The sequence below is a fragment of the Pagrus pagrus genome (genome assembly GCF_965226575.1).
Source record: "Pagrus pagrus genome assembly, chromosome: 13".
Classification (NCBI taxonomy): domain Eukaryota; kingdom Metazoa; phylum Chordata; class Actinopteri; order Spariformes; family Sparidae; genus Pagrus; species Pagrus pagrus.
This window is the reverse complement of record NC_140197.1, coordinates 8,493,538-8,516,287: the sequence shown is the minus strand read 5'-3', so window position 1 is coordinate 8,516,287 and position 22,750 is coordinate 8,493,538. Positions and strand designations below refer to the sequence as shown.

The following is a 22,750-nucleotide window of genomic DNA, read 5'->3' as shown; positions in this document are numbered from 1 at the left end:
TAGGACTGCCTGACAACAACAAGGAATCTCCACCAGCTGAGAGGTAGGCCGCAATTATTTCTCTTTTCTGACCCAGATATAGTACTTGCTGCCCAGTTAGGAGCCATGCTTACTGAGCTGCTTGTTTTACATTTTTTGACTGATCACTCTGAGAACCAGCTTTTAAATTCTAAAGAAAAATAACAGCAAATGCTTCAAAATGATTCCCAATCCATTCTAAGCTTTCAAGCGAACAAAGACCACAAAACCAAAACTAGGACCTGATTTCGCTCCTAAACCAAAGAAAGCATCTGCTATGGGCCTAAAAAAACATCCTGCTGTTGCATCTTTTTCTCTTCCCACAGACTCCCACTCTTTGTCTCAGGCCCTTCCAAGAGGTACAGACTAAACAAGAGACAAGAAAAAAAAAAACTTCTCTGAGATTTTTCTTTAATCTTATTTCCTCAGTCAGTCACTTTACAAAATAGGTAAAAGCTGCTTTAATTCAAGTTCTTGGGGGGCAGTCAGCGAGTCAGTCAGGGAATTAGGCAGGATTCAACGTTAGACCACTTAACATGCTTTATTTCAGCATTCAAAATAATTAAAAACATCTCAATTTATTATACATATACAAAATAGGTACAAATCCTTGTGGTGTTTTTCCCCCATAGGTGTGTCTATCTGCCTTTCTCTCACAAACTCTTTGCTGATGGCTGTCTTTCTGTGCATTTCTAAAATCTCTGATTTGCAATTTTTTTGAGAAAATTCACCCTTCGCACAAGAAAACAAGAAACAAGCTACAACAGGTGGGGGGAGGGATGAAAGGAGTGGAGAAGAATTTGGACGACAAAAAGGTGATTCAAAACATAAAACCAAAAGGTGTGATGGAGAGAAGAGATGCGGATCCACTTTTCACTTGAGCTCAAAAACAGAGCTAACACTACCGAGGCTGGAAATAGAAGCAATCTGCCTCATTCTGGACATCAAGAACAGAACCATGGTTTTATTTTAGCACCAAGAGGGCCCCGCCACGCCTTGACCTTAACACTACAGAACAGTACAGCCATACTGCACGGCCAGGAGACCTCAAAGAAAGAATAGCACCTTAAGTTTTAGCTGTTCCTGCTTCTGCTAAAATTTCAGTAAACCTCGACTCCCCCACCGACCGCCACAACTACTACAGGCTTCACTTTAAAAACACTTTTGAATACAGCTGGAATTCCTTGCTTTTCTGAGGTAGCCATAAGATTTTTTTTTCTTTCAAAAAAGAGGTTTAAACCCATGTTTCTCTGCTGGTTGTTTTAATGTGGCTTTTCTTAAAAAAAATCAGGTGAAATTGAAAGGAACAAACAAGAAAGCGACCACAACAACAAACAAATCACAACAGCTACAACATCAGCGGATGAGGAGGAGGGAGTTGTCAGTGTTGTCTGGCGCAGGTGGAGAGTTGGGTTGGGCAGAACAACAGAGACAAACATGGCTGTCAGTTTCACCGTTTATTCATCAACACCTGAAACTTGGTACAAAGCAATTGAGTTCTGTCTGTTGGGACTGTCCTTTCATTCCTCTTACCGCAGTGGTGTATAAAAATACAAAAGTCACCTGTGTGTTTCTGTTGGTTTCTGTAAACTCCAGAGAGGCCTGGTTTGGCTGGATGAAGAGGGGAAGTAAATTTTTACACTTTACAGAAGCATATATTATTTTCTTGTTGCCAGTGAAACAAAATGTCTTCTCTACAGGATCCTTGGTGTTGGTGATGGTAAAAAAAACAAAAAAAAAACAAGAGTCAGAAACAAAAAAAAGTAGTGGTCCCAAACACGACGATGCAGACTCCGCCACATCACCGCCATCTCGTTGAAGTGCAGGTTTTAGGCAAAGTGGACCATTGAAACAACGGCCGAATGGAAACTCGTAGAATCACGAGCGAGGGGTTGGATTTTTCAGAAAAATGGCATTAGAGAAATGTTTTGGTGGGGCTTTTTTTAGAGAGAGATGACTGCTAGAAAAAATAAAACACACACACACACACAACAATTTCAAGTCCAGATTTCTCTTTTTACAAGAAACAGACGGGTCCAACTTCAAGGCCGAACTCTTGGTCTGGAGCACCAACATCCATAGGAGCAATATCAATGATGGGCAGGCGAGATGTTTTCGATGTCTTGTACTCAATGACTGTCTTGCCCCATGTACCGGTGTGTGACTGGAGGCAGAAAAGAAGAAAAGAACGTTAGGGTCAGTGATCAAAATGGCTGCTGCATCGTTAAAACTGGAAACTTTTTTTTTTTTTTTTTAAAAGCACATCGACTGCAAGACTAGCTACATGAGCTAGCAAATAATTTTTTAGCTCATGTACTGACTGTACTGTGTTTGCCTGCTGAATTGTGAGGTCTGACCCTTGATTTCTATGCTAAATTTGCAGGTTTAGCATTAGGATTCAGATGAGATTGTTAATTAAAAGTTTCCTCACCGTGCATCCATCCTCCAGGACGCTGTAGGTGAAGCGACTGTTGCCCTCGGCTCTGATCTCGATCTCGTTGGAGCCGCCAAGGTGCACAGCCTTCTTGAGGTTGCTGGTAGAGGCGTCCATGTAGGCAATGCTGTTCTTGCAGTGGTAGGTGATGTTCTGGGATGCCTCAGTGGACATAAGACGCAGGAAGGTCATCTGGATGTTGACATCCTCTGGCTGAGAGCCCTCGCTGCCATACTCGAACTGTGTGGGAAAGAGCAATAGGGAGAAGTTACTAATTGAACTGTAAGGGGAAAGGATGGGTAAGATGTGGAGAAGTAAGATGGATTTGAGGAAAAGTTGAGGAATCAAGAGTACCGAGAAGAAGTGGAATTGAAAGGAGTAAAGGAAAGAGTTGCCCTAAGTAGGGATAGAATTGAATGTGGAAACTGAGGGAGAAGTTATTGAATGTAATTGTAAAGACAGGACACGCAAGGAGGAGGGTAAGGTTAAAGAGAAACAGACAAAACCGAGACGAGGTGGGAACAAGGAGTGAAGAAGTGCTATCTGTTTGGCATGTTTAGCAAGTTTACCTGGAAGCCGCCATTCATAGCCTCTCCGAACCAGACATGCTTCTTCTCCTTGATGTTCTTGCTTGTGTACCAGTTCTTCTTGGCAATCTCAGGCTGAGCTGGGGTTACGCAGGTCTCTCCAGTCTCCATGTTGCAGTAGACCTTGATGGCGTCCTGAGTGCAGCCCTGGTCAGGGTCAATCCAGTACTCGCCTGGAAAAGAGTTTGGAGAGGAACAGTCAAAACTCGTCAAAACTCACGCTGTCTGTCCCCCAATCCTAATCCATTTCCTTTAAGCCTTTACTCACCGCTCTTCCAGTCAGGGTGGCACATCTTGAGGTCACGGCAGGTTCTGGCGGGGTTCTTGCGGGTACCGTCGGGGCTGCGGATCTGCTCGATCTGCTGGCTCAGGCTCTTCAGGGTGCTGTCCACCTCCAGGTCGCGGTCACGAAGAACATTAGCATCATCAGCACGGAACATGCGGTAGGGATCGGGGGCCTTCTCCTGTGGCTGGGCGATGAAGCCAAGATCAAATCCGCCACCAGGGGCACCAGGTGCTCCGGGAGGTCCAGGAGGTCCAGGAGGACCCTGAGAAACAAGCAGGGAGAGAATAGGAAGATAATTAATTATTTCCTTGCAAGTAAAGGCGTTGTGGTGTTCCTAGAAAATCACAACCTCCATATAATGAATGAATGAGGAGACAGAGGAGAGATAAACGGATGGACTTACAGCAGGTCCCATCTCGCCAGAACGTCCACGAGGTCCAGGAGGCCCAGTGGGTCCAGGCAGGCCACTCATACCATCCTTACCAGGAGAACCAGCAGATCCAGCAGGACCCTGTGAACAGCACAAAGGGAAACCTTACTGTCTGAATGCGAAACGTCTCTACAAACAATCTGAGACATAGAATACAGCAATTTTTATGCTGCAATACACTTTCAACTGCTCCAAGCACAATTGTCTGGTGTGTTAACTCACTCTAGGTCCAGCGGGTCCAGAAGTACCAGCGGGTCCAGTCTCTCCAGAAGCTCCCTATGGGTTAACAAACATAAACAGGAGTTAGTTCAGTGTATATGTTGCATACAGGTGTATTGTGTATATGTGTAGGTGAGGTGAGGTGAGTGCAAAGTGACGTACAGCAGGTCCGGGAGGTCCTTGCATGCCAGTGAATCCTCTGTGTCCCTTCATGCCTCTTTCTCCAGCCTCTCCAGTCTCTCCCTTGTCTCCGCGAAGTCCACTAGGTCCCTGTTAGAGGGAAGAAGGGGATGAGGAGTGTTGTTTTGCCTTCCTCTGCTCGCAGTTACATCTATTGTTGTGGTTTAATAATTGTTCTGATGTCATTACTTACAGCAGGGCCACGAGGTCCAGCAGGGCCAGCAGCACCAGCAGGGCCAGCAGGTCCCTGAAACGTGCAAAAATCAGTTTAATTTAAAGGGCAGGTCCCTCATCCACAGTAGATCTTGTATCAATGGCTAACTTTCATTACCATGGACTGAGGTTATAAATATTAGCATAAAAAGACAATTGCTAAACTATAAAATGATTTTGTCGCTCACAGTCTCTCCACGGTCACCGGTCTTTCCAGCAGGTCCAACGGGTCCAGGGGCACCAGGGGGTCCAGGGGCACCAGAGGCTCCAGAAGGTCCGGTCTCTCCACGATCTCCCTACAATTCAAACAAAAAAATAATTTTAATTTCATTTACTTTAAAGGGCCAATATGTATTAAATTTAGTTGAAAACATTCAAAAATTAAGTGAAATTATCAACAGAATGTGAATAACAGTTCTGACTTTATGATGCCTATGTATTGTGTTGCAGACATATTTACTGAAGTTAGCATACTAACCAGCTAGCACGGCCCCATCCCAGTCCAAAGCTCCTGTGCAAGTGGTGTAAACACCAACACTTCCCTGGTTCTCTGAACTCCTAGTCTGAACAGCTAGCTGAGCTAACTAGCTAATGGCAGCAGTTAGCGGTTTCTCCAGTTATATGCAGTCCCCTATTTGTTTTAGAGTATCTATTTGACAGGTCGCCAATTCTTACATATTGCACTGTTAATATATGTATTTTGTCACCATGGCCTGTCCAGTTCCATGTTCAAGAAATGTAAAGGGCTGCCATAATGAGTTATTGAGTTTTGTCCAAAGGATCTTCAGATACACAAGATTCGGTAAAACTGGCCACTGTCTAGGTTGTACAAAACATAACAATAGTTACAGGTGATTAAACTGCTCTCGGGCCATTAGCTCTGACAGCTCTGATAATGATGTTTCTATCCATGAACAGACATAGTTCTGATTTTGTGATATTTGCAGCTTTTCAGTGAGCTTACTACAGGAGATGCTCAGCTAAGTTACACTTTATCTAGCAGAGGCCACTGTAGTTAGCACGTTGTTTGCTAAATGACCTTGCACCCTGGTTTAGCTATTGCTTGATACAGGTCAACCTTGCTGACTCTTGACTACTCAATGCTGTAATAGAGGCTGGGGCTACAGACAAAATGTATTGTGTCAGTGTAGCCTTTATTTGATAAAGCAAATCTAGTTTAGCTGTCAATTGTTCACCTTGACAGAGAATGAATTTGCTCTCTGGTGCTGGTGAGTTATTGATGATGTCTTCTAAACTCACCTTGGGTCCAGGGGCTCCATCGCGTCCAGCTGATCCCTCGTTACCAGGGGTTCCCTAAAACACAAGCAAGTTAACTGATTAGAAAACACATACATGATTTACTTATGATGCTTACACCAGTATACAAAAAACAGACAGAAAACCCTGGTGTACAGGTACGTTTGTTTTGTCATACCTCACGTCCAGCCTCGCCGGGGGCTCCGGCCAGTCCAGGTGGTCCCATAGGTCCGGGAGGTCCGCGCTCGCCACCGGGTCCACTTGGTCCCTGCTTTCCAACCTCGCCCTGTGGGTGACACGATCACAGTCAGTCCAGTTATAATAACCTTCATTGTTTTTCTAATTGACTGAAGCTTATAACTGGATGTAGGTTTGTTATTTAAGGACTTTAGAAACCAAACCAAAGCTAAATTACATTTCACAATCATTGTCAATGATTTTGCTTTCATCCTCACATCCTCTTGAAGCGGTTCTTGATCACTTAATATTTCTGGATTTGGAGTCATTCTTGGTTCTAAACATCATATTGGCTTGTTAAAGACATTTGGGTATTCTGGTTCCATCAGCTCCACTGTGCATTTCGTAGTTATGTAGTTTGTGGAACTTACAGAAGGTCCAGGCAGGCCAGGGAAACCTCTCTCTCCTCTCTGTCCAGGCAGACCAACAATACCACGCTGTCCAGCAATACCCTGAGGTCCAGGCAGACCAGCACTACCCTGCAGGGGGTGACAGAGAGAGACAAAAAGAAATGGGTTGATATCAAGGTATAAGGCAGCAGAAACTAACAGCAACCAACACTGTGTGTTATCAGCGGAATTGCTAACAGTTAAACGGGATAATCTAGTTGGTATCATTTATAAAAAAAAGAGATGGATTGATAGTTTGAGAACAAAGCAGCATTCCACCAGTATTCCAAGGGTTTAATGTTCAAGGCAACTTACGGAAGAACCTTCGGCACCAGGGCTACCCTTCTCTCCAGGAGTTCCTGGGGGTCCAGCAGCACCGATCTCACCAGGGCGACCAGCAGGTCCAGTCTCACCACGGTTTCCTTTGGGTCCCTCTTTGCCACCAGGTCCAGCGGGTCCGGGAGGTCCAGGGTTGCCCTATGAGGGGAATATCACACTGATGAAAAACATCCTGGACATTGAGCCCTGTCATAGGAACAATAACTGCTTAAAACATTAGAACAAGACTTACAGAGGGACCGGGAGGTCCAACTCTGCCAGCAGCACCAGGGAAGCCAGTAGCACCCTAGGGAGACAGACAGAGGACCATTAGGTGACTGAAGCTGGAAAAATGGCTGTATCAAGTGAGCGCAAAAACAATAAAAAATAATAACATCTCAAGAGGGACAGAGCCAAAAAGAGTGGCAACTTACAGGAGGTCCAGCGGGTCCACGGGCACCCTTGGCACCAGTGTTTCCAACGGGACCCTGAAAGGACACACCATGATGTCAGTGAACATGGGAGAACCAGTAGCAATGTAGCTATCGAGACTTCTGATGTTCACTCTAAATTATAGGATTTTTTTTATGAATGTCTGAGTTTGCAAACCTGAGGTCCAGGGGCACCAGTGGGTCCAGCAGCACCGGGGGGACCAGAATCTCCCTTAGCACCATTGTCTCCAGCCTCTCCCTTAGCACCAGGCTGTCCATCAGCACCCTGTGGTGGAATAGAGAGAGAGACAAATGATTTCTCTATAAATTTATTGAAGCTTCAAGCTAAACAAGAAGAGTTGGTGAGAGAATCGCGGACATTCAAGAAGAAGTGACTTACAGGAGGTCCAGCGAATCCAGCGGGTCCAGGTGGTCCAGCCTCTCCACGCTCTCCCTAAGGAAGAAGAGGGGTAAGAAGAGTCAGTCAGGGATTTCAAGATGCAATTGTCAACTCCTGAGGGACAAAAAGACAGGTACATACAGGGGATCCACGGGCTCCAGCAGGTCCAAGAGGTCCAGCAGCACCAGGCTCTCCCTTGTCTCCGGTAGCTCCAGCAGGTCCAGGAAGACCAATTGGTCCAGTCAAACCACGGGGACCATCCTTACCAGGAGCGCCATCACCACCCTTGACTCCTTGGTCACCCTAGGATATTGAATGGAGAGGTTGAGTCAGGTTTGCAACAGGTGATCATACATAAGATCCTGTTAAACTGCGAGCATTCTGTAGGCTGCGACACAGCTGGTCAGTAATTACTATCTATAATATGAGACAGAGCATGTCAGCGGTGTGCTGGTGATGATTTTCTTCAAAATTCTGGGAAGCTATTGTTGATGGTGGGGATAGTGTAAAACTAGCCAGACTCATCATGTGGAATGTCTTTGTTGCATTAGCGCATTAGATATCTGGCAATCATGGCAGTTCTGTGAGTCATGCCACTCAAAAGTGGACAAGTGGTTAGGAATACTCACTCTGTCACCCCTCAGTCCTGGAAGACCAGCGGCACCACGCTCACCAGGCATTCCCTGCAGTCCAGGAGCACCCTGTGCTCCAGGAGTACCAGGGGCTCCAGCATCTCCCTGAGGAAAAGGTGGGAGGGGGAAGAGAACAAAGGCAAGAGGAGAAGAAAAGGAATTAGTGGAAAGAGGAAGTTCCAAACAAGTGGTAGTAAATGTCGCCTGGTATCAACTTGTGGGAGACTTTTTTTTCAAGCCAGGGTTTACCTTAGCGCCATCGTTTCCAGCAGATCCGGGGGAACCACGGGCACCAGCGGGTCCAATGGCGCCAGGTGCACCACGCTCACCGGGGAAACCTCTGTCGCCCTAAAGGGAAGGGGTGGCAGAGAGTTAGATAAGTTGATGTGCACGATTCAAAGAAATCATGAGGATCTATCTGACTGGGGATCACTTATCTATAGATTGATGATATTTTGGCAATTAAGGGAACTAACATGAGGTGGAAAGCTTTAATTCCAAAACACTACACTATTTGTCTGTTTGAGAGATACTTGACTTTTCCTCCAGTGGCCATATTGGATGTCTTCAACTATTTGTTTATGGTTTAAGACAATACAAGCTTAGAATTAACCATACTAGTATCTACAAAGCTAACCAACATCCATTTAGCATTGTAGCCTGTTATTAGCTAGGTGCAGTCTGCTAGCAATAACGTCAGTATGCTTGCTAGAAGAAACTGCTGGCGAGTTAGCAAGGTAACAGTTTATGTTAAATAAGCTGCCTCTTTTCAAACTCAAGCTTGGAGTTTTTGGACTAAAACAAAGGCAAAAGTCAAGCCAGTTCGCTGTGGCACAGTAATGTACATTTGGAACCAAAAACAGCTCTTTAGACAGGTCACTTTAACGACAACAACATGTAGCTTCGTAACGGGGTCCGCCTGCTATTCCGACATCCCGCTATTCCGACATGTCTCTATTTAGACATGCCACTATTCCGACATGTCTCCGACAATGGCAAAAAACAATGTCGAAATAGTGGGACGCTTGAAAAATAACTTTAATGCCGCTATTCCGACAATTAGAGGTCACTGTCTAAATAGCGGCATGTCGGAATAGCAGCATGTAACCCTTTGTAACTGTTTGTAGACTAGTTGGTAAGGATTCAATTATTACGAATGGACAACTATACAATGATCCCTCATCAATGGTAGGAGCTGGGAGCAGACTACTGAGTAATTAATTGTGACCATGATGATGATGATTATGATTGACTTACTCTAGCTCCAGCAGGTCCTGGGGCTCCAGCCTCACCGGGCAGACCCTAGATAGACAGACAGGCAATTAATACATTCATTTCCATAAAGTTTCAATTTGATCAGGTATCAAGTAAATCTATCATATCTCAGTCAGTACCTGCTCTCCAGGCTTGCCAGTCTCACCAACAGCACCCTGGGGTCCTGGAAGACCCTGGAATCCAGGACCTCCAGCAGCTCCCTGCTCTCCTCTCTCACCAGCGGGACCCTGAAAATACCAGAGGAAGGACATTGTGTGGGTATGACTTGTTAAAAGTAGGTACATGTGCAGGTTGAAGTATATTGTACTAAGAGACTATCAGGCTTATGAAGGGCATAGCAACTGAGCCTTGTGTTAGTGTGGGCAAGTGTGTGTGTATGCATGGGTGTGTAGTTTCGCATATTTTACTTACAGCAGGTCCAGCGGGACCCTGAGCACCAACGTCACCGTCCTTTCCAGGGGCACCCTAGATAGAAAGATGGCAGGGTTTTTAGACACACATCTTTAATGCATCATACAAAAACAATACAGTGATTCAAAGAGCAACATGGTTTAGACAACTTACAGTAAGACCAGTGGGTCCCATTACTCCTCTCTCACCAGGCTTTCCGGGCTCACCCTGCAGATGGGAGTAGAAAAGCACTATTACTTGAGATGTGGGGACTATTTTTAGTAGCCTACACTTCAGTAGCCAACTGACTAAAATATTAATGAACATAAAGATAAAAGAAACTGTGTGGGAGTTGAGACACATTACTTACAGCTGCTCCCTTGGGTCCAGGGAATCCCATGACTCCAGGCTGGCCCCTAGCTCCAACAGTGCCAGGGGGTCCAGGGCGGCCATCTTGTCCAGGGGCTCCCTGGTAGAGAGGATCAATGAATAATTATTTTAAATAAACACAGGTGTTTTGATGATATTAGATCAAATTTATTACACTAAACATAAACTTACAGCAGCTCCAGTCTTGCCATCAGGTCCAGGGCTGCCAGGGCTACCAGTCATACCCTACAGGTAAAGGTCAGAGGTCAGAATAAGGCCACCACAGTGAATAAATAATGCTGGAAATTATGTGATAGACAGTTGGAAATCTCACCTTAGCTCCGGGCAAACCAGGCTCACCAGTGCGGCCAGTCTCACCAGTGGCACCTTTAGGTCCAACAACACCGGGGGCACCACGCTCACCATTGGCACCCTATGATAGGGGAGAGAAATTAGATGAGTTAAATTGAAAATGATTTGAAGTATACAAGTGATTCTAAGTAAAATGGAAGGACATCAAATGTCTGTGTATGTGTTTAACTCACTTTGGGTCCAGCAGCGCCATCAGCACCAGGGAAACCACGACCACCAGGGGCACCCTGTATAGAAATTAAGCACATGTTGCTTAGCTATCACCATAACCCCAACATGTCTTCTTTATCATGAAGTCAGTCCAGCCATCACTATGCTCAGATTTATTCTTGAGAGATAAAATCAAATTTCATTCTATCTTATTTAAATGTTTCTGTTTTGTGCAAACTTTTTGCAAATTTCAGTTTTCTTAGAATGGATACAATCAAAATACCATAAGATTGCCAGAAACACTTTGAGCCATGATGCATTGTGGGCCAAATTCAGGCTCAGGAGAGGATGCAATATTTAAGATAATGTATCAATAATAGTTTTTCCAAATATCCTAAATGTATGCTCTGTTACAGTTGTACTTTTTACAGGATTAGCCAGAAGGATGTCTGTATCATTTTTTGCCTATACCATGTATACTTGTATTATATGGGTAGGTAGTAATTTGAAGGTTTCCTTCATTAGTGTTTGGATTCATAACAGAGAAGAATATTTAATTATTTTTGCACTTACAAGAAATTATTTAAAATGGTATCTGTTATGTCTGTAGCTGCACAAAATTAAAAATAATTTTAATTCGACTCAGTTAAAAGTGGCATTGCTGTCTTGAAATGATCATTTTTAACTGTATATTAAAAAAACAGAAAGAAATAAAATTCTATATGGAAACTTCAAGCTTTTTCTTTGAGGTAAGAATACAGCATCAGATGAATACCCCTCCCCATTGCTCTTAAAAAATATTATAATACACAGTATGATGTTGTGAAAATTAGGTGAGATGCATACTCTCTCTCCAGGAGCTCCACGGCCTCCTGCAGCACCAGGCTCTCCTCTTGCTCCTCTCTTGCCCTCCTCACCAGAAGGTCCTGGGGGTCCCTGAACTCCTGGAGCACCCTGGAGAAAACACACACAGATGGCATAAGTGACCAAATGTGGCATAATGTGTATTTCTATTTGTTTGTATGCAAGCTGTGCTCAATATTGACAGTGGTGAACTTCAACTTACAGCCTCTCCCTTAGCACCGGCCTCTCCCTTAGCTCCTGGGGCACCAACCTCACCCTGAGGGAAACAAGCAATAAACAAACATAAACAAACACATAACAAATAAACAGTAACTTGGACAGATCTCAACAACAAATAAATAAAAAAAACAAGCAACAAACAAACAAAAAACAAACAAACAAAACTCCCTCCTGAAAACTAACATAAAAAGGCTGACAAGTTAATATTTGACTTAGGATACAAAACAAAACATTATGTTTACTCTTGATTTAGTCGTTTTACTGTATGCTTTGGACCTAAGCATTATTTCTAATCATGTCCATTACAGGGAGACAGACTGCAGAAGACACTATTTTTGGCTTTAGTAAGTTATGAGAGAGCTTTACTCACAGTGTTACCCTTGGGTCCGGGGGCACCAGCAGCACCCTGAGGTCCAGAAGGTCCACGGGGTCCGGGGAATCCGGGAGCTCCAGCAACTCCAGCAGCACCCTGCAGGGGGCAGCACAGGCCAACAACACAGTCACATAATGCTAGACTGCCAGTGATGAGTCTCTGTGGCTAAACAACTATTAAACTCCAGCTCTGACTGTCTTGGCAGTACTTTTTTAGCCAGAAAGGGATTCAGACCCTCAACTCTAACATGCCTCTAAAGCATATGTGCTGAGAGAGATACTCACAGGGGCTCCCTTAGCTCCAGCGGCTCCATCAGCTCCAGGGTTTCCCTGAGTGGCGAAACAGGACAAGAGATTTTGATTGACAACCCAGAGGCCAGAAGGCTCTTCTGTATGATGCAGTGAGAGTTGTAAAGGAGTGAACAATGAGGAAGTTTTGTTTTCTCTTATGGTTATTTAGTCATCTACGACCTGAACATTCTCTTATAGAAGGTTATTGTTTGTACTTACAGAGGGTCCGGCAGCGCCAGCAGGTCCGGGGTTACCAGGCTCACCACGGGATCCAGCAGGTCCCTCGGCTCCACGAGCACCCTGAGGTCCAGCTTCACCCTGGGTAGAGGAGAAACACAGAACAGGATTTAGTCAGATAATCATGTCCATACCAAGATATGATAGAAGACTTATAGAGGGATGAAATACCAGTATGACAAGAAAAAAGCAAAGTTGTAAAAAATGAAATGTAACAATGGGAGCAGAAGAGTGTATTTTATTATTGTACACTGTGTTCTCGTTAGAAAAAAATATTTAAAGCCAGCTTAGTGGTGTCTTTAAGAGCATTTCTCAACAAGGCCTGGAACTAATATCAGTAAAACAACAATTAACCAAAACTAAATCTGTGACCCAATTCCACAAGACGTAGTAATAACACACAGTATTACTACTTTTGTAGCTGATATACTAGTAATAATTGCTTCAGTTTTCACACACTAACTACTATATAGGCCTATATGTATTGTAGAAATGGGCCATTAGACAGAGTTCCTTAGATGTCCTTATATGACCCCTAACAAATGTGACCCCTTTGGGCCAAAGATCAAATTAAAGGTCAACTACCTGCACATATGTTAAAAGAAATGCACTGATGCATTACAAAGTAAGGTCAGTAAGCTGCTAATGACCTCTACAACCTTTCTGGAGCAAAGAAGAGAAAATGGGATGTAGCAAAACGACATGTGTGGTGTTACTTTGGATGCTGAAAGTCACAGAAGATTAAGGAAGAAGCTGAGGATGAAAGACATCAAAAATAGAGGTTGCTGGCGTGGATCACGTTGGGTGTAGCAGTAGTACCTTAGATCCGGGGCCACCAGGGAATCCAGGAGGTCCAGCTGGGCCAGTGGGACCCTGAGAGGAAACAACAACAAGACAAAGAGATTCAGGCAAATGTTGCAGAACAATATATACCTTTACAGAAACTCGAATTTAGAGTTTAATGAATTAACTTTCATTTAAGAGAATTTTGAGAATGTAAGACTTACGGGAGGTCCAGCAGCACCAGCAGCACCATCGTTACCACGGGCTCCCTGCAGCACAAAGACAAACATGATTGGTTGATCTATTCACTGACTGGTAAATTACAGTAGTTGTACGTGTGCGTGCATGCAAGTGTGTGAGGGTGGACTCACAGCAGCTCCAGAAGCACCAGCACGGCCTCTCTCACCAGGAAGACCACGAGGTCCCTGAAGGAGAGACAAAGAGTGTCAGTCAGGTATACTCCTTAAATCAATTGGAAGGGAGGGAAAAATCTAACATGGCAACTGTATGACCAAATGGGGGGCTTGTTTTACTCACCATAGCACCGGGGGTTCCGTTCTCACCAGGGGCTCCGCCCTCTCCCTAAACAAAAACAAACAGGCAGGTGAGATGATGAGAATGAATCTGTGTTATCATTTGTCGATATTAATTGAAGAAGGTAACATGGCTGCTGTGCCCACAAAGACTTACTTAAAGGGTGAGTCCACTGATTTTACACGTACAAGTCTGTTTACTAGTAATATGGAGCACTAGACATCTTGGCTTGGACTTTACAACGGAAAGACTGCATTGCTAACTGAAAAGATGCGGCTGGTTGCATTATGGGTAATGTCGGAGCCAGTTTTAGCCAATAAAAGGGACTAAAAGTCAGGATAGCTCAGCATCTCCAGCTTCTATTTGAATCATTTTATTATTTTAAAAATCTCTCCCCCAACTTTATGGAAGTGAAGTTCCACATAAATATTGCGACTACTACTTCAACTAAAAGCTCTAGCATAAACACTACTCTCACCATTGCTGTTAGCGCCACCTTTACAGCTACTACTTCTATTACTACTGCTGCTCCTATTATACTACTGAACACCCACTAAGGTGTCTAAATTGACATTTTTCCAACACTGATAACAAAGAGGGACAATCACCTTGGGTCCAGCAGGGCCAGAGTCTCCCTTGGCACCATCCAGACCACTGAATCCCTACAGAGACATAGAGGCATACATAAGTCCACAGTTTGGCTATATACATATACATATATATAAATATATATGTAATTGTTGATTTGTTGAATGCAGAGATGTAAGCTCTGACTCACTCTGTGTCCCTTGATTCCGGGCAGACCAGGGGTTCCTGGGAAACCACGAGCTCCCTGAGGGAAAGATAAGAGATAGGAGACACAATTTATTATCAAAGCTCTGTTTGTGTTATTTACATTACATATCTGTGAATTACACTGCCATGACAACTCACCTGGGGGCCAGAAGGTCCGCGCTCACCGCCACGACCAGGTTTTCCAGACTCACCCTAAGAGAAATAGAGATAAAGAGAAAGGGATGAGGAAATGGATGAAGTCATTGTTTAATTTAAATGGAGACATAGGTGGTGAGTGCGAGCAGATCCAGTCAACTTACATCCTCTCCATTCTTTCCAGGGGGGCCGGCGGGGCCACGAGGACCCATGGCACCCTGTAGAGGAAGACACACACAAGGTGAGAATGCCGACAAACTAGCAAGGTGAAATGTAGGTGTCCGTTTATGTCTGTGTTCCTAATACTCACAGATGGTCCGGGCTCACCAGGCTCACCAGGGGGGCCAGTGAATCCCTGAGGTCCCTGTAGAGGGACACACACACAAACACCATCAGTGCTACACTTACACTACCAATACTGTACAAATACGTTGACAGCACTCTCCATTAGATGTAAAGTCACCCTGTTGTCATGTTATTGTAATGATATGCGTATGGATATATGATCCTCTTCTACACAGTCTGAGCCAGTGGGGAATCTTTATTTCATGGCTGATGTCAGCTCACTCATGTGGGAACAGTAGCAGCATTTTAAAATCAGTTGTGAGGACAATAACCAAACACAAACTCTCTCTTCATATGACAGGATTCTCTTTCAGTGACTGTGATGTAATTCATTTGTGTATATTCGGAGTTAGTCCTCGTTAGCTTCAACCCCTCAAGATCTTACTGGTTACGGTGGTGAAACACAAAGCTAAACCAATAGCTTAAAATGTTTAAATGATCCTTCCTGGTGCTGACAATTAAATTTTTTTATTGAGAAGTATGTTGGATAATGCAAGCAAGGTGCCGTCTACATACTGTTTCATTGGTATTTTGGTTGAAGCTGAAACAAGCTAACCTACCTAACCTCTGCAGGTGGGACTCAAGTGTGTTCAGACAGAAAGCAAAGCAACTTTTGCCTTGCTGCGTTCGTTTTCCCCCAAACAGCCATTGTACCAGCTGTACGTTATCTGTAAGCTAGTTAAGCTAGCTGTGTTTTATGTTGAGCTCAGCCTCTGACTTAACTCAGAATTCCTCAGTAACTGCAGCCCTTTCTTTCATTTCCATCTAATCTTTCTCCTTTTTCCCCAAGTCTTTCCCCAAGTTTCCCCAAGTGTGTTTTTAAAGCTGATTAATGTAGCCACAGAATACATGCTTATTTCTTGCTTCACTTGAAATGTTTTTAAAACTATTCACGTCTGTTTGCATCTGAGAACACTGACTTTGTAGTTTTAATGAGGAAATGAATTCTAGTGCAGGGAGGAAAAGGAGTGCAATAGAGTTCGGCACTGGCTTCATACCAGCTGGGCCCTGAAGAGAGTGGTGTGGTGATGTCATGGTGATGTCATGATGAGGTACACATGCTATCACTGCCCTCTCACTGATTCTCCCAGCTTTCAGCTTTGAAACATTTTGAGTTGAGGAAGAAAGTGTTGTACTTACGCTAGCGCCAGGAGATCCAGGGGGTCCACGGGGTCCCATTGGGCCCTGTTAATCGAACAGAGGAAAGGTCAATCACCATATGATTGACAGTTAAATGATTGTGTGTGTGTGTGTGTGTGTGTGTGTGTGTGTGTGTGTGTGTGTGTGTGTGTGTGTGTGTGTGCGTGTGTGTGTGTGTGTGTGTGTGTCCTACCATGGGTCCAGGCACAGGCATGGCAGGGGATTTGTCATCATAGCCACCGGACATCTGAGGGGAGAAGTTCTGGAAAAAGGAAACAGAGATATAAATATAATAATCCATCTGTCATGTAACATACAGACTAAAAATGTCAATTAGGTTTAAACTTTCTGTGACATGGAAATGCAACTTCTATGTTTGTTTGTTTTTGTTGAGTATTCTGTAAAACAATGCACTTTGACACAAGCTCAAAACCTATTTCTCTTCCCCTAAAAGCATATGCACTTTGGGCTTATATACTATACTCCCCCCACAAATCTCAAGCAAAACTTGTCAGATCCAATCTCAAAGTACAGGAGGTTTCTGACAACTTGAATGTGCCTAGCTAACAGTTTGGTTAGCTTCACTTCTCGGACAGCCAGATGCAAACCCACGACCTCTGACCTCATCACTTGTACTGTTGGTGATGTAGGATTAGTTGGGCCCTTTGGGTGGCACTGCTGTTGTCTGATCACAGAAGCCACGGGAGGTAAGGCTTTAAAAGTCTGTTAGCTTAGCGTGGTCACATAGCATGTGGTTGTTGATATGCTATTGAGGATTTAGGTCAATTTTACTTTAACATGCTACATAACAACAAAGGAATATTGCTTTAGTATGCTAGTTTAGGATGGAAGTATGAAGCAATCATAGCATGCTAAAACTGTAAATAAGCATGTGAGTCAATAGTAAATTCTGTACTAGCATGCCAAATAAGACAGGAAATATTAGCTTGGTATCCTAAACAAGATTTTGGCTTTACTGTACAGAATAAGGAAAGAAGTCAATTCTAAACTGAATCATAACATGCTAAATTAGACTATGATGCTATTAGCTATGTAGTGAAATAGCCAGTACTAGATTCTAGATATGCATAACAGATTAGACTGATATCCCAGTCTAATATACTGGGGAGAAAATGTTCGCTCAGTATGCTGAACTGGAATAGGTTGACAAGTCAATGATAAACTGAATCACAACATGCTAAATTATATTGTGATAGCCTAGTATTAGCTATTTGTAGTGAAATAATATGTTAATCAATGATAGACTTCACACAAGCATGGTCAATTATAGCAAGTGATATGTCATGTTAGCTTAGCCCTAGAGAATTAGCACATGATTAAATTTATATAGAAATTTAGATGGATTTTTATTATATTCTATATCTGAGCCTAACCTGACTCTGGTCAAATCTATCAATTCTACAATCAACTAATCAACCAATGGATCAGACAAGCAGCCAGAACATCTCTGCTCCCCATCCCTGAGCAATGAACTTCTGACCTTCTGACCTTCTGACCCCAGACTGAAAGCCAATCTCCAAATCAGAGTCGAGAATTTTAAAACCAAACTGGATTCTGTGAGAAAAACTTAAAACTGAAAAAAAAAAAGAGTTTTAGAAAGTGGAGTTTCACAGCTCTTCTTGTCCTCTCTGAAGCTGTGTTCACATCCAGCATGCTCTTATTTATTTCAACTGGCCCATTTCAGGAAATTTCCCAAAAAATAAAAGCATTTGCACACATTTGAAAATCTCTCTTTTCTATCAGAAGCACTGAGGTGCTGTTCGTTTTTGTGAGAATGCAATCCAACAAACTACAAGACGAAAGGAATCATGGGGAGTGGAATGTGAGCGCTGGGGAGTCGACAAGAACAAAACTGAAATGGGACTAATGCTTGTTTACTGGTGTTGGTTTTGTGTTCTTAAAGTGTTTGACCACTACAGAAGAAGAAGTTGTAGTTACTGACATTAGCAGACTGATATGTTGCCACAGCCCTGTCCAATTTATGGTCTACATGCATGAGTCATGTGACTTTTGTTTCCAGCCCTGGTCAGCTTACGCCTGGTCAGTTAAGACCTGAACAGGTCAAAGACAAAAAATAAAAATGACAACTTACTCCACCGAGGCCGGGAGGTCCAGGAGGTCCGGGAGGACCGGCAGGTCCAGGCTGGCCGGGGATACCATCGTTACCAGGGGGACCAGGAAGACCCTGTGATGGGGGGACAAGAAGGAGGAAGACAGAAAGAAGGGGTCAGGCTCGAGAGTCAGAATCACCCGAATGCAGGGCTCTAATGCTCATAGACAAAGAGAGGAAAACACAACATCCAGCCCTGGTCATGTGACTGCCTTCACTTCTGTTACATCATCAGAACAGATCCTTGTGTTTAATAGAAAGTATCCTATATGTTTCCTGACAGGTTGACCAGCTCCCTATAGTCCCTATAGTGATGAAAGCAGCATTACACCTGGAGGAGATGCAGTTTATTCCCGTCTCAGGCTGACCATGTGACCAACCATGTTATCATGTGACATCAGGATACAGGAACTGGGTAAGAGCAGTCACTGACCCTTTTCTAACGACCCATTATGTAGCTATCTACATGATCATCACTTAATTAAAAATAAATGATCTAAGTAAGTTCTACATTATGAATAACATCATGAATACATGATAATAATCACAACTGAAACCTCATGATTATACGTGATTATAAGCACCCTCCCCATCCAAATAGACTTCTCTGCATCTGACAACATAACATGGCTCAAAGACATTGTCCCTTAACACACATGAAGCCACCTTAACTTTTTGGGAATATAAGAGTCTTGGTACTTCAACTTCAAGAAAAATCTTTTACACTCAGTTTCCCTTCAACTAAGCCATGTTTCCACTTCCTGTCCTGCTCCAAAAGCTTTACCCCCAGTCTGCCTGTTTCAACCTGACCCCAGTGTGTTTTCAGTCACTGATCAGTAAATGATGAACTCCAATAAAGCACATTTCTTGTTCCATCGTGATTTATTGAACACAAGACAGAGTGACTAAATCCAGAAGTACAAGTTGTACCCTTTACTGCAGTTTTAAGGAACCTGATGTCATTAGACCAGCTGCTATTTACACAGTAGTCCATCAATAGTTTGAGTGCTCTTACTTTACACACCTCGCTGTTTTACTTAAAACACTTCTTCACCTTGGTGTCGGTGAGGTTTTGAATGCTGGACTGGGGTACGGGACACGAGTCATCTAAGCGCATTACACTATTGTCAGTACAACTGCTTTAACTCCATCATAAACGCACGAGAATCTAGACAGTGAACACACCGTGTGGCCCTTAGCTGTCCAGAAATCATAAGATCGATAAGTGAAGGACAGGAGGAAGAGACTGTGAACCTACCCTGTCTCCCTTGGGTCCACGCTCTCCCTTGGGTCCCTGTAAGTAAAGAAAGAAAGATAGTGTCTCAGTGCATCATAAAAAAACAAATGTAATTGATATATCAGGATATGATTCATATAATTAATCGTGTATCTGATATAATCAATTAAGTCATTATAGAGTGGTCATATGCCCTAATAATCCATAAACCAATAATAATAACAACAATATTACAATCAATAAGCTGATCTCTGTATTTCATTATTGGCAAACACACAATACAGAGCTCTGATTTGAATGATTAGTAATCAATGTGATGAATATTTACCTCAGGCTCCTGGAATCCTGCAGAGAAAAGGAAACAGACATTTATGATGATGGAAGAAAACACACAAACACACACACAAGTTAAAGTTGAGTAAACTTAAACATAACGTTTAAGATAAAGAGCGTTATATCCTCACATGTTGTCCTGATCACAGACATGCTTAATAAAAAATATTAAAAAAATTATTGGAGAAAGTAGGCTATAAAAAAAAAAATCCGGTAAAGAAAGAAAGAAAGAAAGAAAGAAAGAAAGAAAGAAAGAAACAGTAGATTGGGATATATAATACCGTCGTCGGGGCAGATGGGGCAGCACTCGTCATGGGGGATGACGGGGTTGGGGCAGTCAGTTGTGTCCTCGCAGATGACCTCATCGCACATCACCGTGCCGCTGTCGCACACACAGATCTGGCATGGCTCCGGCTTCCACACATCCCGGTCCGCGAACACCTGGCCGTCCAAGGTGCAGCTTGAGCCCGTGCCTGAGGGGGGCGACACACACAAACACAGACAGGTGAGTAGGCTGCCTACCTGAACACACGCGCACATGCAGCATGAACATAAAAAAGCTAGGCTATATATAACAAATGTTAAACTGTACACACCTGCATGAAAACAGCCGAATATAAGGATATTCAGCTTTTATTTTAAAACAAATGTGATGATCTCAAATTAAATACCCGACTAAAACATGAAATCAGTGTATAATTTGAATAATAACATTAATAATGTATGGTTGTTAATATATTTGACTATCCTGCATGTTTTTTGTTTTGTGCACGAGCAACAGTAGCACTGGAATCGAAAGTGTGTTAAGTTGAGAAATGAAGTCCACAGAGTTATAATATGGACACAAACATGATGCCAACGAACACAGAAACTGGTGAAGGCAACAAGAAACATAAAGACATCGAGTTGGAGAAAAGGAGGGCTGTGAAAAAAATCAGGACCGGAAAGGAGACATGCTGAGGTGAGGGAGAGGGCAGCTGCGTCTGGATGCAGGTCACATCGCCATTACGCAAACAAGACTCCTGATTTCATTTCCCTTTAACGATTTTTTTTTTTTTTTTAAATGGTCGTTAATCCTCTCTAACACCAAGTCACATTTTCCAACCTGCTGTGGACCTCTCAGCAAAACTAACTCCGGAGCTGAGGCTCCTTTTAGGGCTCAGAACTGTCCCAGCGTGCCAAAGTGCTGAGCTCAGAGGGAAAAGCAGCAGCAGCGCTGCAGACCCTTGGCTTGGCAGCAGCTGGTGGAAACAGTCCACATGTGTTTGTAATTAGGGGAAACAAAAAAAGAAGGGGAGAGAAGTAGAAGAAGAGGAAGAGGAGGAGGGGGGAAAGAGGAGGCAGCTTCGGGGACGTGGCGGCCAGATGTGTCTGTAGGCCTGAGAGAAGCCTCTGGGTGGCGCTGTAACACCGCTCAGAGGGTCAAACCACATCTGCTTCAAATAGACAGAAAGGCAGCTGAGTTCTTTCCAGACAAGAGGAACATCTGGAAAAATTGTTTCCAGCTCCTTGCTTGTTGTTTCCAGAGCTGAGCTGACTTTCTTTGTCTTCTCAGAGGAGGAAAAGGTTTGTGTCTAAACGCACACAGAGGCCTTCACTCCACTATAACCTCTGTTTAAATACATCTGAGCTTTTGTACTTTGCTCAGGTTGTCGAGGTCAAATGTTTCCAGTAGACAAGACTGTGCCTGCTCACCTCCTACTCTCCCTTTCTCTCACTCTCTCTATCACCTGGCCAACTCAACACTTGGCTCCAGGCAGTGAATTACTCTGCCACATCACTAGGGCCTGTGCAAACTTTCCTATCTGTCTCGTATCTTGCTGAAAAGTGAGGGGAATCTTCGCAGCAGATGGAATGAAAATGCCATTTTTACCTCCTCTAGTCTCACATCCCAAACTGTACAGATTACAGCCTTTTTCAGGCTGAGTTCAACTTTTGGGACGGTGGGATGTCAAGGTGTCAAACTGACAAAATGCAGCGGGAGGGTGTTGTGTTAATGTCGAAAACAAGAGCTGATAATACTCCAGCTTTCTTTTGGGGTCGCAATGTGACAAACATGCATTACTGCTAGTCTCCGTTAGAAAAACCTCGCCTGGAGGAAAGCCTGGAAAACCTGCAGCAACTCGCTCTGCATGCATGAGGGAGGTGGGGGGTAAAGAGACATAGACAAACAAGGAGAGACGGAGAGACAGCGGCCTTCTTGAGATGCCCAATGCATTACGCACACCATGTACTATTTAGGAGTAAAGCTAAGCTATCTATCTGTCTGTCTGTCTGTCTGTCTGTCTGTCCAAGTGGAGATAAGGAGAAGGAGCAAGCATCAAAGTTCTTATTTCTAGTTTTCAAACTTTTTCCTTTCTTCTCTTTTCTTTCTAAGATCTCAGCAGCCGTCCACCCTCGTAGAGCAAATCCACTGTCAAAAACCAGTAAAAAAAAAAAGAAAAAAAATAGAAAAAAAGGGGGTTGAGAAGCTCCAGTAAACAGTGATGAAACTTACGGTCGTCCTCGCCCTGCGCTCTGACCAAGAGCACCGCTGCGCTGAGCAGCAGCGCCAGCCGCAAATCCACAAAGCTGAACATGTCTAGATGCCACTAGACATGTAGACTCTTTGAGGCAAGAGAGGAAAAATGCTGGGGAGGTTCTCTTTTCCCTGCTACACTCCAATCATACACGGGTGTTTGGGGCAGGGTCCGCTTGTCTGTTCACAATCCTCCTGACCCCAGCAGAAAACTCCCTACTGCCTACAC

The 22,750-nt window shown here is 43.7% G+C and overlaps 1 protein-coding gene across 1 annotated transcript; it reads right to left on the bottom strand.

Moving 5' to 3' along the window:
* Window positions 1-533: 533 nt before the first annotated feature.
* Window positions 534-22,750, bottom strand: col1a1a (collagen, type I, alpha 1a). Its single transcript, XM_084371436.1, has 49 exons — window positions 22,501-22,750; window positions 20,285-20,476; window positions 19,999-20,015; window positions 19,692-19,727; window positions 18,416-18,508; window positions 16,496-16,564; window positions 16,303-16,347; window positions 15,128-15,181; window positions 14,982-15,035; window positions 14,821-14,874; window positions 14,666-14,719; window positions 14,496-14,549; window positions 13,891-13,935; window positions 13,725-13,778; window positions 13,578-13,622; window positions 13,390-13,443; window positions 12,553-12,651; window positions 12,328-12,372; window positions 12,041-12,139; window positions 11,654-11,707; window positions 11,434-11,541; window positions 10,611-10,664; window positions 10,400-10,498; window positions 10,258-10,311; window positions 10,067-10,165; window positions 9,871-9,924; window positions 9,718-9,771; window positions 9,426-9,533; window positions 9,289-9,333; window positions 8,281-8,379; window positions 8,029-8,136; window positions 7,541-7,702; window positions 7,400-7,453; window positions 7,178-7,285; window positions 7,003-7,056; window positions 6,822-6,875; window positions 6,566-6,727; window positions 6,233-6,340; window positions 5,803-5,910; window positions 5,628-5,681; window positions 4,556-4,663; window positions 4,348-4,401; window positions 4,137-4,244; window positions 3,978-4,031; window positions 3,729-3,836; window positions 3,308-3,587; window positions 3,022-3,212; window positions 2,450-2,692; window positions 534-2,182 (listed from the first exon to the last, which is right to left on the bottom strand). The coding sequence occupies exons 1-49, from the start codon at window positions 22,580-22,582 to the stop codon at window positions 2,036-2,038; spliced, it is 4,338 nt and encodes a 1,445-aa protein (XP_084227562.1). The 5' UTR covers window positions 22,583-22,750; the 3' UTR covers window positions 534-2,035.